This window comes from Leguminivora glycinivorella, chromosome 3 (genome assembly GCF_023078275.1).
Source record: "Leguminivora glycinivorella isolate SPB_JAAS2020 chromosome 3, LegGlyc_1.1, whole genome shotgun sequence".
Classification (NCBI taxonomy): Eukaryota; Metazoa; Arthropoda; class Insecta; order Lepidoptera; family Tortricidae; genus Leguminivora; species Leguminivora glycinivorella.
In genome coordinates this window covers 8963161-8976472 of record NC_062973.1, presented here as the reverse complement: position 1 = coordinate 8976472, position 13312 = coordinate 8963161, and the positions used below count along the sequence as shown (strand labels likewise).

At 37.5% G+C, this 13312-nt stretch overlaps 1 protein-coding gene across 2 annotated transcripts in view; it reads left to right on the top strand.

The window, feature by feature from the left end:
• Window positions 1-13312, top strand: part of LOC125242685 (acetylcholinesterase-like) — a 99356-nt gene that overhangs the window by 39000 nt on the left and 47044 nt on the right. For both annotated transcript variants that reach the window (XM_048151552.1, XM_048151553.1), the window contains exon 2: window positions 11615-12945. In XM_048151552.1, coding sequence (XP_048007509.1) covers window positions 11760-12945 — 1186 coding nt within the window. In that variant the 5' untranslated portion in view covers window positions 11615-11759. The remainder of the gene's footprint in view (window positions 1-11614; window positions 12946-13312) is intronic.

Genomic DNA, 13312 nt, shown 5'->3' with positions numbered 1-13312 from the left:
TGCTATTCTGTTTTCTATAATGGACCTAACTATATGCCCAAGTTAACGGAATTCAATAAAAACACGGTGTATAACATATAATTTTTGAAAACATTTTGCAAACAGAAATAAGAACAATTTATGGAAAATTTCAATCCTAACTATTTTTACCTCCTTGCCTACGCTACTCATGTCTATAGCTTGTAGGTACTACTGGCATGCCAGCCGCGTACAAAATTATTGGCAAACGGACTGGCATGCCAGTTGTGTGTAAGCTACAGGCATGTGTTTCGTTAGCTTAACCTATGTACATAAGTAAGTTACTTAATTTAGGAAGTAGGTAGTTTGACAACAACTAACTTCGCTTTCAGGAGTAATATTCGGTGTTAAAATATTATTTAAGCTTTCAATAACTTAAAGGAAAATAAAGTTTTGCTACATGGTTTTTTGCTGGATACAAAAACTGAAGAAACAATTTAAAGTCAATGTTCAATAAACCGTTTGCTTAGGGAACAAACTGGCATTTATCGGTTTCTTTATTTAAAAAAGCGGCCAAGAGCGTGTCGGGCCACGCTCAGTGTAGGGTTCCGTAGTTTTTCGTATTTTTTTTCAAAAACTGTTTAACGTATCAAGTTCAATATAATTTTCCTAGAAAGTCTTTATAAAGTTCTATTTTTGTGATTTTTTTCATATTTTTTAAACTTACGGTTCAAAAGTTAGAGGAGGGACACATTTGTTTTTACGGCGATTATTTCCCAAAATATTAAAAATATCAAAAAATCATTTTAGTAAACCCTTATTAATTTTTAAATACCTATCCAACAATATATCACACGTTAGGGTTGAATTAAAAAAAAAAACACTCCCCACTTTACGTGTAGGGGGGTACCCTAATTAAATATTTTTTTCCATTTTTTATTTTACCACTTTGTCGGCGTGATTGATATACATATTGGTGCCTAATTTCAGCTTTCTAGTGCTAAGGGTCACTGAGATTATCCGCGGACGGACGGACGGACGGACAGACAGACATGGCGAAACTATAAGGTTTCCTAGTTGACTACGGAACCCTAAAAAACGCAATTGAGGCAAAATAAGTCAAATTAAACTCTAAGCTACAACAGTAAGATCCTGCTTTCTTAATTATACGCCTTCATAATTCTCAAAAAGTATATAAGATTTCCATGAAAATGAGATTCGGAACGAGGACGGAAACTTTCCCAACATGTTCGGTTTATACTTTCGTGCGTAAAACTAATTCAAACTTTGTGAAAAACATCTGGGGATTTGTTAAAAATTACTGTTTTTATCAGGGATACTAATATTAAATTCAATGTTGTTGATTTAGTAACATCTTTTAAATATTTGTACCGAATAAATTTTCAACATAAAATATAATAGTTTATTTTTTATACAAGGGTGCAAAGTTGTATTTTAACGCCGAGTGTGGAATTGAAAAAACGAGCAAGTGAAAGAATTTGAGCGAAGCGAGTGGTTCGAGAATAGAATCCTACAAAAAAACATTTGCACCTTGCACATTTGTGAAATACATTTGCACCCGTGTGTAACACAAAACTTTTCCCCTCACTATAGCGAGGAAAGTACAACTAAAAACGCGTTTATCACTGCTTCCAGTGGTTTCACAGGTGGTAAATAATTTTTATCACTAGATATTCACCCACTTTTATCAATTTTAAAGCAGAAAATTTGAATATATTTAAGGTCAAATTACTTTATCCGCTAGTGGATAAAATTCGTCGAGCTAGTGAGGGGAAAAGTATAGTTGTAGATATCGTTCTTACCTTTTTTATGCTCTGCGATGTTCATCATAAGGCAAGCTTTGTTTTCTCTCTTTGATATTAACCTTGCCACAAAAGAACTTGGGTCACTTGGGGCATATAGAAGATTGTGGTTATGGCGAAACAGTCTCATATTTAAACACTTTAAACACTGAGTAAAGGCAAACAATACGTTATTTTAGTATTGTCACTGTTTTTGCACATTTATCGTTTTGTGAATAATACGTTATTTTAGTAGTGTCACTGTTTTTGCACATTAATCGTTTTGTGACATAATTTTGACACTGTAAGAAAAAAAAAAAACCAAACCGCTCTATGGTAAAGAAGGAAGCGTTGGAATATAATCCATAATTATAATCATACTAGCTTTTTCACGCGGCTTCGCTCGCGTTAGAAAGAGACAAAAAGTAGCCTATGTCACTTCCATCCCTTCTACTATCTCCACTTAAAAAATCACGTCAATTTGGCGCTCCGTTTTGCCGTGAAAGACGGACAAAAAAACAGACACACACACTTTCCCATTTATATATATATTTTTTTTGTTAGCCTATTTGAGTGTCCCACTGCTCTCCATGACTCCCTGTTCTCTGTTTCCTCCGGCCAGTTCTTCAAAAAGGCGTCAAGATCGTTTCGCCATCTTTGCCTGGGCCTGCCCGGCCCTCGCTTCTTCGTCGGCATCCACTTGGTGGCTATGTTAGCCCACCTATCCGGATGCATGCGATAGACGTGGCCGGCCCAGTCCCATTTAAGCCTGGCGGTTTTTTTGCCAACATCAGCAATGCGAGTTAATATAAAATTAGTAATTAGTATTATTATTAGTAAGTAAGTAAGTATGGAAGTATGGATTAATCATGTATAATATGTACTTTGATCCGAGAGTTTAATAAGGAATCGTACCATTCATACATCTTCAACTCGTTAAAATGTAGGAAAAGAGGTCAATTGTTATATTTTAGAAAATATAAGTTAGTGTTTTGAGGTTTCCCTTGGTATAGTGTAAATTTATTGTCAAATTAAAGTTTTACAATGGGACCTGGGGAATGGGCCTTGGTATTGGGTTTTTATATAATATATATAATATTATTACGGGCATACTTAATAATAGCAAGGATGATTTATATAGAATTTACAATCTTCATACTAAGAATCGTACATCATTTTTTAGCGCCACCTATTAAATACTATCATAACTACACTGATAATGCCTACAAATTTATTTTTTTCAAAATGTTTATTGGCGTGATATCATGATATTAAAATAAAGAAATATGTCATTTGATCTTATAAAAAATAAAAACAAACAAAATTGTTTTGGAAAAAATATGATTTCCAGGCTGCGAAACAGCGCCATCTAGTTTTAAGCCTAAAAAGCCAATACTTTTCAGGTGTAAGTTTACTTTGTATGGGTTTTGTCAGTCCCGTATTATATCGTTCTTGATACTAGACCACTAAATATTTACCGACTTACTTATCCTTCGACATAGTCTATAACATTTCTGATTTCAAAACATAATAAATCATGTGTCAAAATGAATAAAAACTATATAAAAACCATAGATTTATGTTATGACCAAGATTTGACGTTTAGTTTGACAAATTATATTTATCAGAAGACAGAAAGTACCTAGTCCTTTTTGTGCGTTTATCGTGCTAAAACTTGCAGTTAATCCCAAGAAAATGGTAAGTGATATATGTTACAAAGATTCCATGTAATAGTAAAGAACTGAGTAAGCCATGTAACCTTCTATACTTCAACTAGCATAGTAGAGATTATTTTGTATTTTATTGTACTTATATATTAGAGGTGATACAAAATTTGACAAAAACTAAATCATTTTTTCCTCCTTAAACCCCCTTTAATTAAAATACAATACAAAATTAATACAAATAATTTAGCTACATACATACCATAACCAATTTTCTAATCTAATATCAAAACCCGTGTCTCAATCATCAGCTCTGGAGACAGTTTGCATGCCGGATAAGGCATGAATGCTTGAGTCGCTCGACATCGTCGAAGTAATTATTCAGGAGGTCCCATCGCTAGGGAGCAGGGGCAAGCCAGCGCTATTTTAGCTTGTTGCCATGTCACTTTATCATAAAATATAAAAACAGTAAGCTCAGCAAGTCTAGCACATGATATTACTAGCAAATATATGAAAAAGGCGCGTTACTAACACACATTCTAAGCTCGTGTAGGTGAACGCGTACCATGCTTGTATGAATGAGATATGACAGGTCGACAGTTCGCGTTTTTGACAGGCGGTAACTGTGAGGTAACCGAGAGGGGGTGGGCGGCACTTTCAGAGGGGAGCGGGAGTGGCCATACTGTACGATAGTACTCTTTATAATACTGTGACATGATTGTCGCACGAGTATGTCGCCGCGAGATAGATCACAGGTCTTTTTCTAATTGTATTAATGACATAAGGACGGTTAGTTTATCTCCGGGCGACATACTCTGGCGTCAATCATGTGCTAACCCTACTGGTCCGAGTTTATTTAACCAACCGCGCCAATTAAAAGCAATTACGTTATCTCTGCCCGACTTTACTGAAATTAGGGCGGCGAGAGTTCCGTTCTTTCGGCTACTTGTAAGCAATGCATTGGCAGTGAACTTGGAGCCGGGGGTGTGTCTTGCAGGCTGCAGCCTCAAGGCCGTTCCACCGCATAGCATTGTATTGCCACATCGATTTATCGAGCGGCGCGCGCCGGCCTCCCCCCTGCTACCGCCGCCACTTTTCTCGTCTCTGCCCGCCTTATTGGGTTACTTTATATATTTTTTCTCTTTCCTTTCAATCAAACGTAATATGCTTCGTAGGCTCCGCAGGTATCACATAATACTTTCGTACGCATTTTGAGTGGCCCCTGGTCTTACGCGCGGCTCTCCCGTCGCATCCCAACTTTTAAAGGGTTGTATACTAAATATATGCTAATATATTAGCTACGTTTTACGGTCGCGTGTTAACTTGAACCAAATCATAAATATATTTTTATTAAAATTACGTTCGAAAGCAGCTAAGTGGAATAGGTAATGTGAAAACTTTTCAAGGTTCCTAAGAGTTTAAGCTCATCAATTTTAATTTGTGGTTCCGTTTCAGAACGGCCTTCGGGTTCATTTTTATTTCAAAAAGGGCTTGATGATTATTATTCTGCTGAAAGTATTTTACCACCATTTCAGCTGATTGATAAGGGATAAACATTCACTTATATTACAAAAGCTTTGGCAAAAAATAACTGAAGGATGATTTCAGAGCAAATATGCCTTGTTCAGTTGTTCAAGCTTATTTTTTTATCTTGCAAGTAATTCATATCAACAACTTTATAGGTTACAATAAAAAAGGAACAAGTTCAAAATATAATAATTGTACATTAACACCAAAACATTTACAAAACAGTCGTCACTAACAATTTACCAAAGTTTAAGTATATAGGAGCGCTGAAACTCCGTCATTAAGCCAAACAAGTACCATTATCCAAAATTCAAACCGTCAGTGTCAGTTATTTCGAAGTAAGCCCTTACCGAGTAACCCCCGCGTGACGACGGGTTAAGAATTTCACCACCCCCTTTCCGTAGGTGTCGTAGAATTCGACTGTGGGATATGGGTTCAAATAGTGTTGTAGGCGACGGCCTAGCAACCTATCACTGCAATATCACAATTTTGTTTACTTTCGATCCTTCAATTTCTAAGAGTCATACTGAGATGGGCAGTTTCACGTACTCTGCCCCTTGTAGCCGTATTCCCGTGAGTTATGCATGTATGTAAACCCTTACCGGTACCGCGGAGACAAGAATTTACTGGCAGTACGTTAGACGGGAGTTAGCTACAACCTATTTCGTAAAGTTGTAGGGAGGATCGGTCTCGGACCTCGTTAGGTAGGGAACAGTCTGCATACAGAGTAACCCTAAGTTAATTTACAGCGAATACTGCTCCCCGGGGTCGCCCGCTGATCTCAACAAACGGCTTGACGATATACTCTACTTATCAGATACATGAGATGAATCTATTCAGCTATCAAAGTTTATATTGGAAAAGTTGGGATGTATTTTCGATTGAAAAAGTAGTATTTAGAGTTAGAAGATATAAAAGGGTTGGCCTGGAAATTTTTATTTATTTTAGAGCTATAAAATAAAGTCCTATGATGCCGATCATACACCACAGTGACATTGACATTTGTGACGTTGACAATTCTGTGCCTATTCCTTGGTTGATAAGTAACATTGTAACTCAGCGTCAATACTTCCCTGTTAAACAGGCAATGCACGACGAAATAAATAATTAAGATATTTTTGGTTCCTTATTTATTAACTATTTCCGTATGTACAACGTATAAATATTCATACAGTCGCAAGTACCTAGGTAATTTGTAAGTTTTGTTGAGTGCTTGACTTAAAATTATCCAAGTAGGCAATATCAAACAGCTTTGATAAAGAGGATAATTTAAAAAGCAAACCAATTTCATAACACTACTATATCTGCAACATCCACATAGGCGCGTTTGCTTTGCCGAGTAAAACGAATAAGGTCAAGCGGGAGAATTGCGACTACTAAAATATAAATTACAACTTTGACTGCCTGAAACTACTATCAACGGTAATTTTAATGACAATTGATTGAATTTTCTCTATCAGCCTCATTTAGATTAGTTATCTATCGTTGTTCACACATTCCATCCATCTTTTCTTAGGCCTTCCACTACCATTGTATCCATCCACTTACATATTTACCACTCGTTTTATAACATTGCTTTCATCCCTCCGCATTACATGCCCATACCATGCTAATCTACTTCCTCTCAATTTCTCTGTCACTGGCGCTACTTTCAGGCTTCCTCTTATATACTCATTGAGATGGCAGAAATAGTTATAATTACCCCGCTCTGAGGGGGAATTACAACTATTGATAAAAAGTTTCGTTACGGTGAACTTACACTGGTAAACCGGATATCATGTGGTTTGTCAAAACGTAAGGAACCTAACTTAAACACTCATTTTTATGTAGGTCTGTCGGTTTGTATAAAAAAGCACTTACAAGATGTCAGCGGCGTGATTTAAACTGGTCTCCATACTAAGTAGTGATGGGAATCGTGCCTATTAGAAATCTGTCGATACTATGTCTATACAGTGCATACCGTGTACCCGCGCACACCTTATTCTCTGTTCATAATCAGACCAATAAGGGACTAAATACATAAAATAATGGAATGCTTGAGAGGCTGTCTCTCACGCGCATACTACCAATTTCGTCGAAAACTTCACGGTCGTGTAGATCAGAGATCATAAGGACTATCAACACCATCTCCGGTGAAATGATCAAAGAGCTTAATACGCTATCTGGACATATATGGAACTACAGTACATGATGTAAAATATGGAAGATATTTCGATTAGTTACAACTGCCCCGTAGTTACTATTACCCCGACTGACCTTACTACGAGTAGGTAGTTTCAGCCGATCGCGAGCTTTGCGGCTTTCAGAGCCAACTTCACCGCTTTCCACACACATACTTCGCTAATTAAGACTGATGTATTTCATATGCCATAGTTCACGTAAATCTAATGAGAGTTGCGGTTACTTCCCGCAATAATTAACTGAAACATGGGTCAAGGGAAGTCGGGAAAGTAAAAGTTGTATTATATAAATTATTCAGACGGCGTGGAAAGCGAAAATTTAATTACATCTGTTTTGGATAATTGTCGACAGAAAATGCAGTAAATGAGTTCGTAGTATCTTCGTTACTTTTCTTGTTGAGAATTTTTTTTCGAAGTACATGAATTAATGCCATAGAATAAATTAATGCCTTCGGCGTATTTAAAAAAAAATAGCTAAAACTTTATTGTAAAAGCTTTTTACCAGGTAATGATTAATTCTAAATAAATAAGTATTGTAGAATTGAGATTAAAGTCTTAAAGGGAAAAGATCTTATAAATGAAAATAAACATTCATACAAGACTACTGAATGACCTATGTAGTTATGTTATGATAAAAGTTAGTCAACCAATCATACCTACCGGTAAATAGGGCAGAATAAGTTGAGTTGAAACAGCTGTAAGTTGATCAATGTTGCAGTGTTTTAAATCGTTTTAAAATAAGCATATTGAGGTATCTACTTGCAAACGGTGAGACGCAGCTACACACATATTTTTCAGTTCGGAAATTTAACAAAGGTATATCTCAAAATTTACGTTATTTTCTGTTCCGCCGCCGGTAAATGTGGTATTTTTTTCTTTATTGTATTATTTAGTTTATATTTAAATTACCTCTGTATTAGACCACCGTATTGTCCCCTACAAATTACTTATTGCCTACTTTTCTACTGTCTTAGAGTTGTCAATACTTTGTTTGCTTTGCATAGCTACTGAGACAAACGATATCCCAGGTATATAAAATTTGCGTAGCCGCAATCTGGAGGCAGACCCAACTACGGATTATCGGTCCCCGGCGAGCGGTCGAAGTGCTCGATGAAATAATGTCCATTCTGCCGGCGTAGCCGAATGGAAATCGTCGAAGTCAGACGCCAACAGAAATGCAGTCTAGCTCTGTCACGCTAATAGGCAAGAGCGATAGAGACAGATAGCTACGAAACAGATATTATCGGAGTGTTTGTGCATTTAGCTATATACCCTGGTCCGATCCCAAGCCCGGGCAGAACCTTTCCGTAAATTGATAATAAGTTTATATCGACTATCTGTTGAATGTGGGCTTCGATCGGGCACAAATGGTACTGAAGGTATAATGCTCATGAATTTCCGGCTTCCTAAATCGTAAGGGGAAAGTGGTTTTTCGGCGTTAAGAATATAGTGTCTCGCATTGTAAATAAAGAAGGCCCTTGTATTCAATATGGTTTCCCCACATTTTATATTGCGTACGTTCGTTTTAGAGTTCCGTAGTCAACTAGGAACCCTTATAGTTTCGCCATGTCTGTCTTTCCGTCCGTCCATTCGCGGATAATCTCTGTGACCGTTAGCACTATAAAGCTGAGATTTGGTGTTAATATGTATATCAATCACGCCGACAAAGTGCAAAAATAAAAAGTGGAAAAAATGTTTTATTAGGGTACCCTTTTTCATTTCAACCCTAACGTGTGATATATTGTTGGATTAAAAAATGAATAGGGGTTTAATATAATCATTTTTTGATATTGTTAATATTTTCGGAAATAATCGGAAAAAGTTAAAAAAATTGCGTCCCTCCCCCTCTAACTTTTGAACCATAAGTTTAAAAATATGAAAAAAATCACAAAAGTAGAACTTTATAAAAACTTTCTAGGAAAATTATTTTGAACGTGTAGTATTTGAAGTTGAACAGTTTTTAAAAAAAATACGGAAACCTACGGAACCCTACACTGAGCGTGGACGCCACGCTCTTGGCCGGTTTTTATTTTGAATAAATTGGCAGATATGAAGCTAACCGTTTTATGATCGAGAAAATTTTATGAGGTAGCACATTCATAAACGAATCAGATGTAGTATTCAAAAACCAATTACAAAAAAAAAATCTTAAAGAGATCTGATACTAAAAATATGTCATGCATTTATTTTCATGAAAACGCGCGAACATGTCAAGCAAATCCCTCAAAGGGATATCGCCTTTCCTACTTCACAATGTATGGTATTAACCCTCGACGCAAAAATGACGGGGTCTTCTGCGTCTGTGTGTCTGTCTGTCTGTTTTGTGTGTGTGTGTCTGTCTGTGGCATCATAGCTCTCGAACGGATGAACCGATTTAGATTTTTTTTTGAAAACTGAATTAGTCGGAAGTGTTCTTTTGCCATGTTTCCTGAAAATCGGCCCACTATGTCGCGGTCGGGGGTTTTTTCAAAATTTTAATTTTGTAGTTAGGTTATTTTTAATGTGTTTTGTACAATAAAAAGGTACTACTACTACTACCACTAATTCGTGTAGCCTAAGAACAAGAAATACTTGATAATGTTGACCGAAAAGTAGTACGATAAATACGAACATTTCCAGGGAAAAACAATGGAAGCTATTACAAAATAAGTCTGTAACTATACTAACTATTACATTACAACACACTCATATCCACAAGAGCTACCCTTCAATCAGATTGTGTCACAAAAACAATGGTGTTGACCTTCCTGACCGCTAGCGTTTATTATCAGTTATCAGTTAGCCGGATAAGGCCGTTACACCCGTCCGAGCCACTCTATCTAACAAGCTGATTGTGATTGATTTACCATTTCCATGCTAGAAACCCGTGATCTTTTACGAATTCTACGGATATATGCGAATCATTTCCTGTGAACTCATCTTCCGATTTTTGTTTTCGGATTTCAAGTTCTTGGAAAACGAGGGTTGGACAGATTTTAGACTCAATAATTGTTATTCTGAGAACTAAGTATCTTATATAATATAAAAAATCGGAACTATTTTCGGATTGATTGAAAATAAGTATTAGCTCTAGAGCTATCTGGACACGACATGGGTCTGAAATGTCAGTGTGTATTCGATTAAAGTCAATGTCAAAATTGACGTTTCATCAAAAATATAACGTCATTTTTGACAATGAGTCCATATCGTTTACAAAGCCAATATTAAACGAATCTTAAGAGTTTGAATTGGACCGTACATTTTATCCCCCTTTCTTCATCTTATTAGGCAGTCAGTCATATTTTTATAGACCCTTTTTTATTGCTCATACGTATGGCCACATTATACGGGGATATTTTGGGCAATGTTGAACTTTGTGGCCGCTATTTCCTCCTTATTTTATTTATCTTTTACGAATTTTAAACATAACTTTCTTAGGTATATTTGAAAAATTATTTTCTATGTCTGGGGACCGATTTTTGAGTCTCACGCGTTCGACACTGATTTAAACTTTCACGATTATTACACATCATTATTTTTAAAATCGGGACTTAATCGCGTATAACTACATATTAAACTGACCTCCAACGTTTCAAGGACGGCGTTGTCCCCGTGGTCTCGGAGAAGACTGGCTTGAAATGACATCAACACCTTCTGACAGCCGCGCGAGTTTTTCGAACTACCCGCACTTGGTTTTGATTATCAACTTGAACTGTTTGCGCACTAGGGATGTTACTCTGTCGACATACAACACTGACGATATTTGATTTAACGACTGTCGATATTATTTTCGGCTTACACTTATTAATGACAGGATTCCATGTGGATGAGATCCTAAAACCTTCGTCCCGATTGAAATTGCGATGTTTTTTGATTTCAATGGCTTCACGCACTTTTCTACTGTAGAAATGGCGTTCCGTGGAAAGGACTTTAGGGTCATGTAGTTCGATCCAGTGGTTTGGCCCTGACTCTAACAAATGTTCAGCCACGGCAGACTTGTTGACCTGACGATTTTTCACAGCCGCGATGTGCTCCTTTACCCTTTCTTCTATGGTGCGCTTAGTTTCTCCAATGTAGGAGCTACCACAACTGCAATCAATTTTATAAACGCCAGGTGATTGAAACGGTATAACGTCCTTAGGTGATCTTAGGCTTCCTGCAACTTTGGATAATGGCGTGTACACCGTCTTTATAGAGTACTTTCCAAGTACTGTACCAACCTTATCCGTCACACCTTTAACATACTTACACTTACTTACATACTTTGGAGGTCAGTTTAATATGTAGTTATACGCGATTAAGTCCCGATTTTAAAAATAATCACGCGTTCGAATTCGGAAAATTGTCACTGAAAATAATAAGCAAGTCACCCTCTTCAACCGGTATTTTAGTGACAAAATCCCGTGTGCGAGATTCAAAAATCGCCCCCCTGTTACGAGAACTACTGGAAGAATTATTTATTTCTGATAATACTTGTTTATTAATTTTAATTTATTTGTTTCAGGTACTATCGCACTATAAACAACCATTCAACAGAGGCGATTGGACAGAAATGTGTTTCAATAAACGCCTGATCAAGCTCGCCGACTACTTCCGATTACAGTCTAATATGACTCGTTAAAGAGCCACCGATAAAAAAGACAGTCGACATGACATGCAATACCAAAATCGTAATCACGAAGCTAATAGTATGCTTCCTCTTGTCCGGCGTAAGAGGAAGATCATGGGCCAGCCACCATGATACTACCACCTCCACTACTCAAACTACACCCACCACTACTCCCGCTCCAAAGAACTTCCACAATGATCCGCTTGTCGTCGAAACTAAGAGCGGGCTCGTTAAAGGTTATGCCAAAACAGTCATGGGTCGCGAGGTACATATATTCACCGGTATACCATTCGCAAAACCGCCTCTAGGTCCACTTAGATTTCGGAAACCGGTCCCAATCGAACCATGGCACGGAGTTCTAGATGCCACCGCTATGCCCAATAGCTGCTATCAAGAACGATATGAATATTTTCCAGGATTTGAAGGCGAAGAAATGTGGAATCCTAACACCAATATATCAGAGGATTGTTTGTATTTGAATATTTGGGTGCCTCAACATTTACGAGTGCGCCATCATCAAGATAAGCCTCTGGCTGAGAGGCCGAAAGTGCCGATACTAGTGTGGATTTACGGTGGAGGGTACATGAGTGGGACAGCAACCCTTGATTTATATAAAGCTGATATTATGGCGTCATCAAGTGACGTTATAGTGGCTTCAATGCAATACAGGGTGGGAGCATTTGGATTTTTATACTTGAATAAATTCTTTTCGCCGGGCAGCGAAGAGGCGCCAGGTAACATGGGACTTTGGGATCAACAAATGGCAATACGTTGGATAAAAGACAACGCACGGGTATTTGGTGGAGACCCTGAGTTGATTACACTGTTTGGGGAGTCTGCTGGTGGAGGAAGCGTGAGTTTGCATATGCTTTCGCCAGAAATGAAGGGGTTATTCAAGAGGGGTATTTTACAGTCGGGAACTTTAAACGCTCCTTGGAGTTGGATGACAGGAGAACGCGCTCAAGACATAGGGAAGGTGTTAGTTGACGACTGCAACTGTAACAGCAGTCTTCTGGCCGCGGATCCGAGCCTTGTGATGGATTGCATGAGAGGAGTAGACGCTAAAACGATTTCCGTGCAACAATGGAATTCATATACGGGAATATTAGGATTTCCGTCAGCTCCGACTGTCGACGGCGTGTTTTTGCCAAAAGACCCTGACACTATGATGAAGGAAGGTAGCTTCCACAACACTGAAGTGCTTCTCGGAAGTAATCAAGATGAAGGTAAGTTTCTATTCTTATAATTTTCTATGACAAAATTACTTTGATTATAATCAAATACTTTTTTTACGTACCTACATAGAAAGCTATTCATATATGTCCATGTCCAATCAGGCAGGTTATATGTATGCTTATATCGATGATGTAATAAAAATGTCAGGAAAACACACTTGTTACCTAATCTCGTTACTTTTCCCTGTCACCCGAAAGGACTTGCGTTTGATTATACCTGGGTGGAACAACGGTACACGTGCCGCAAATTAAGTTCAGTTAGGAACACGTGTTAGAAAAGTCTTAGCGGTCAGCCTTATTCTTATAGTAAATTTCTATAGGGTCTTTATTTTAATAACACCTTGTATTTTAATGTTGC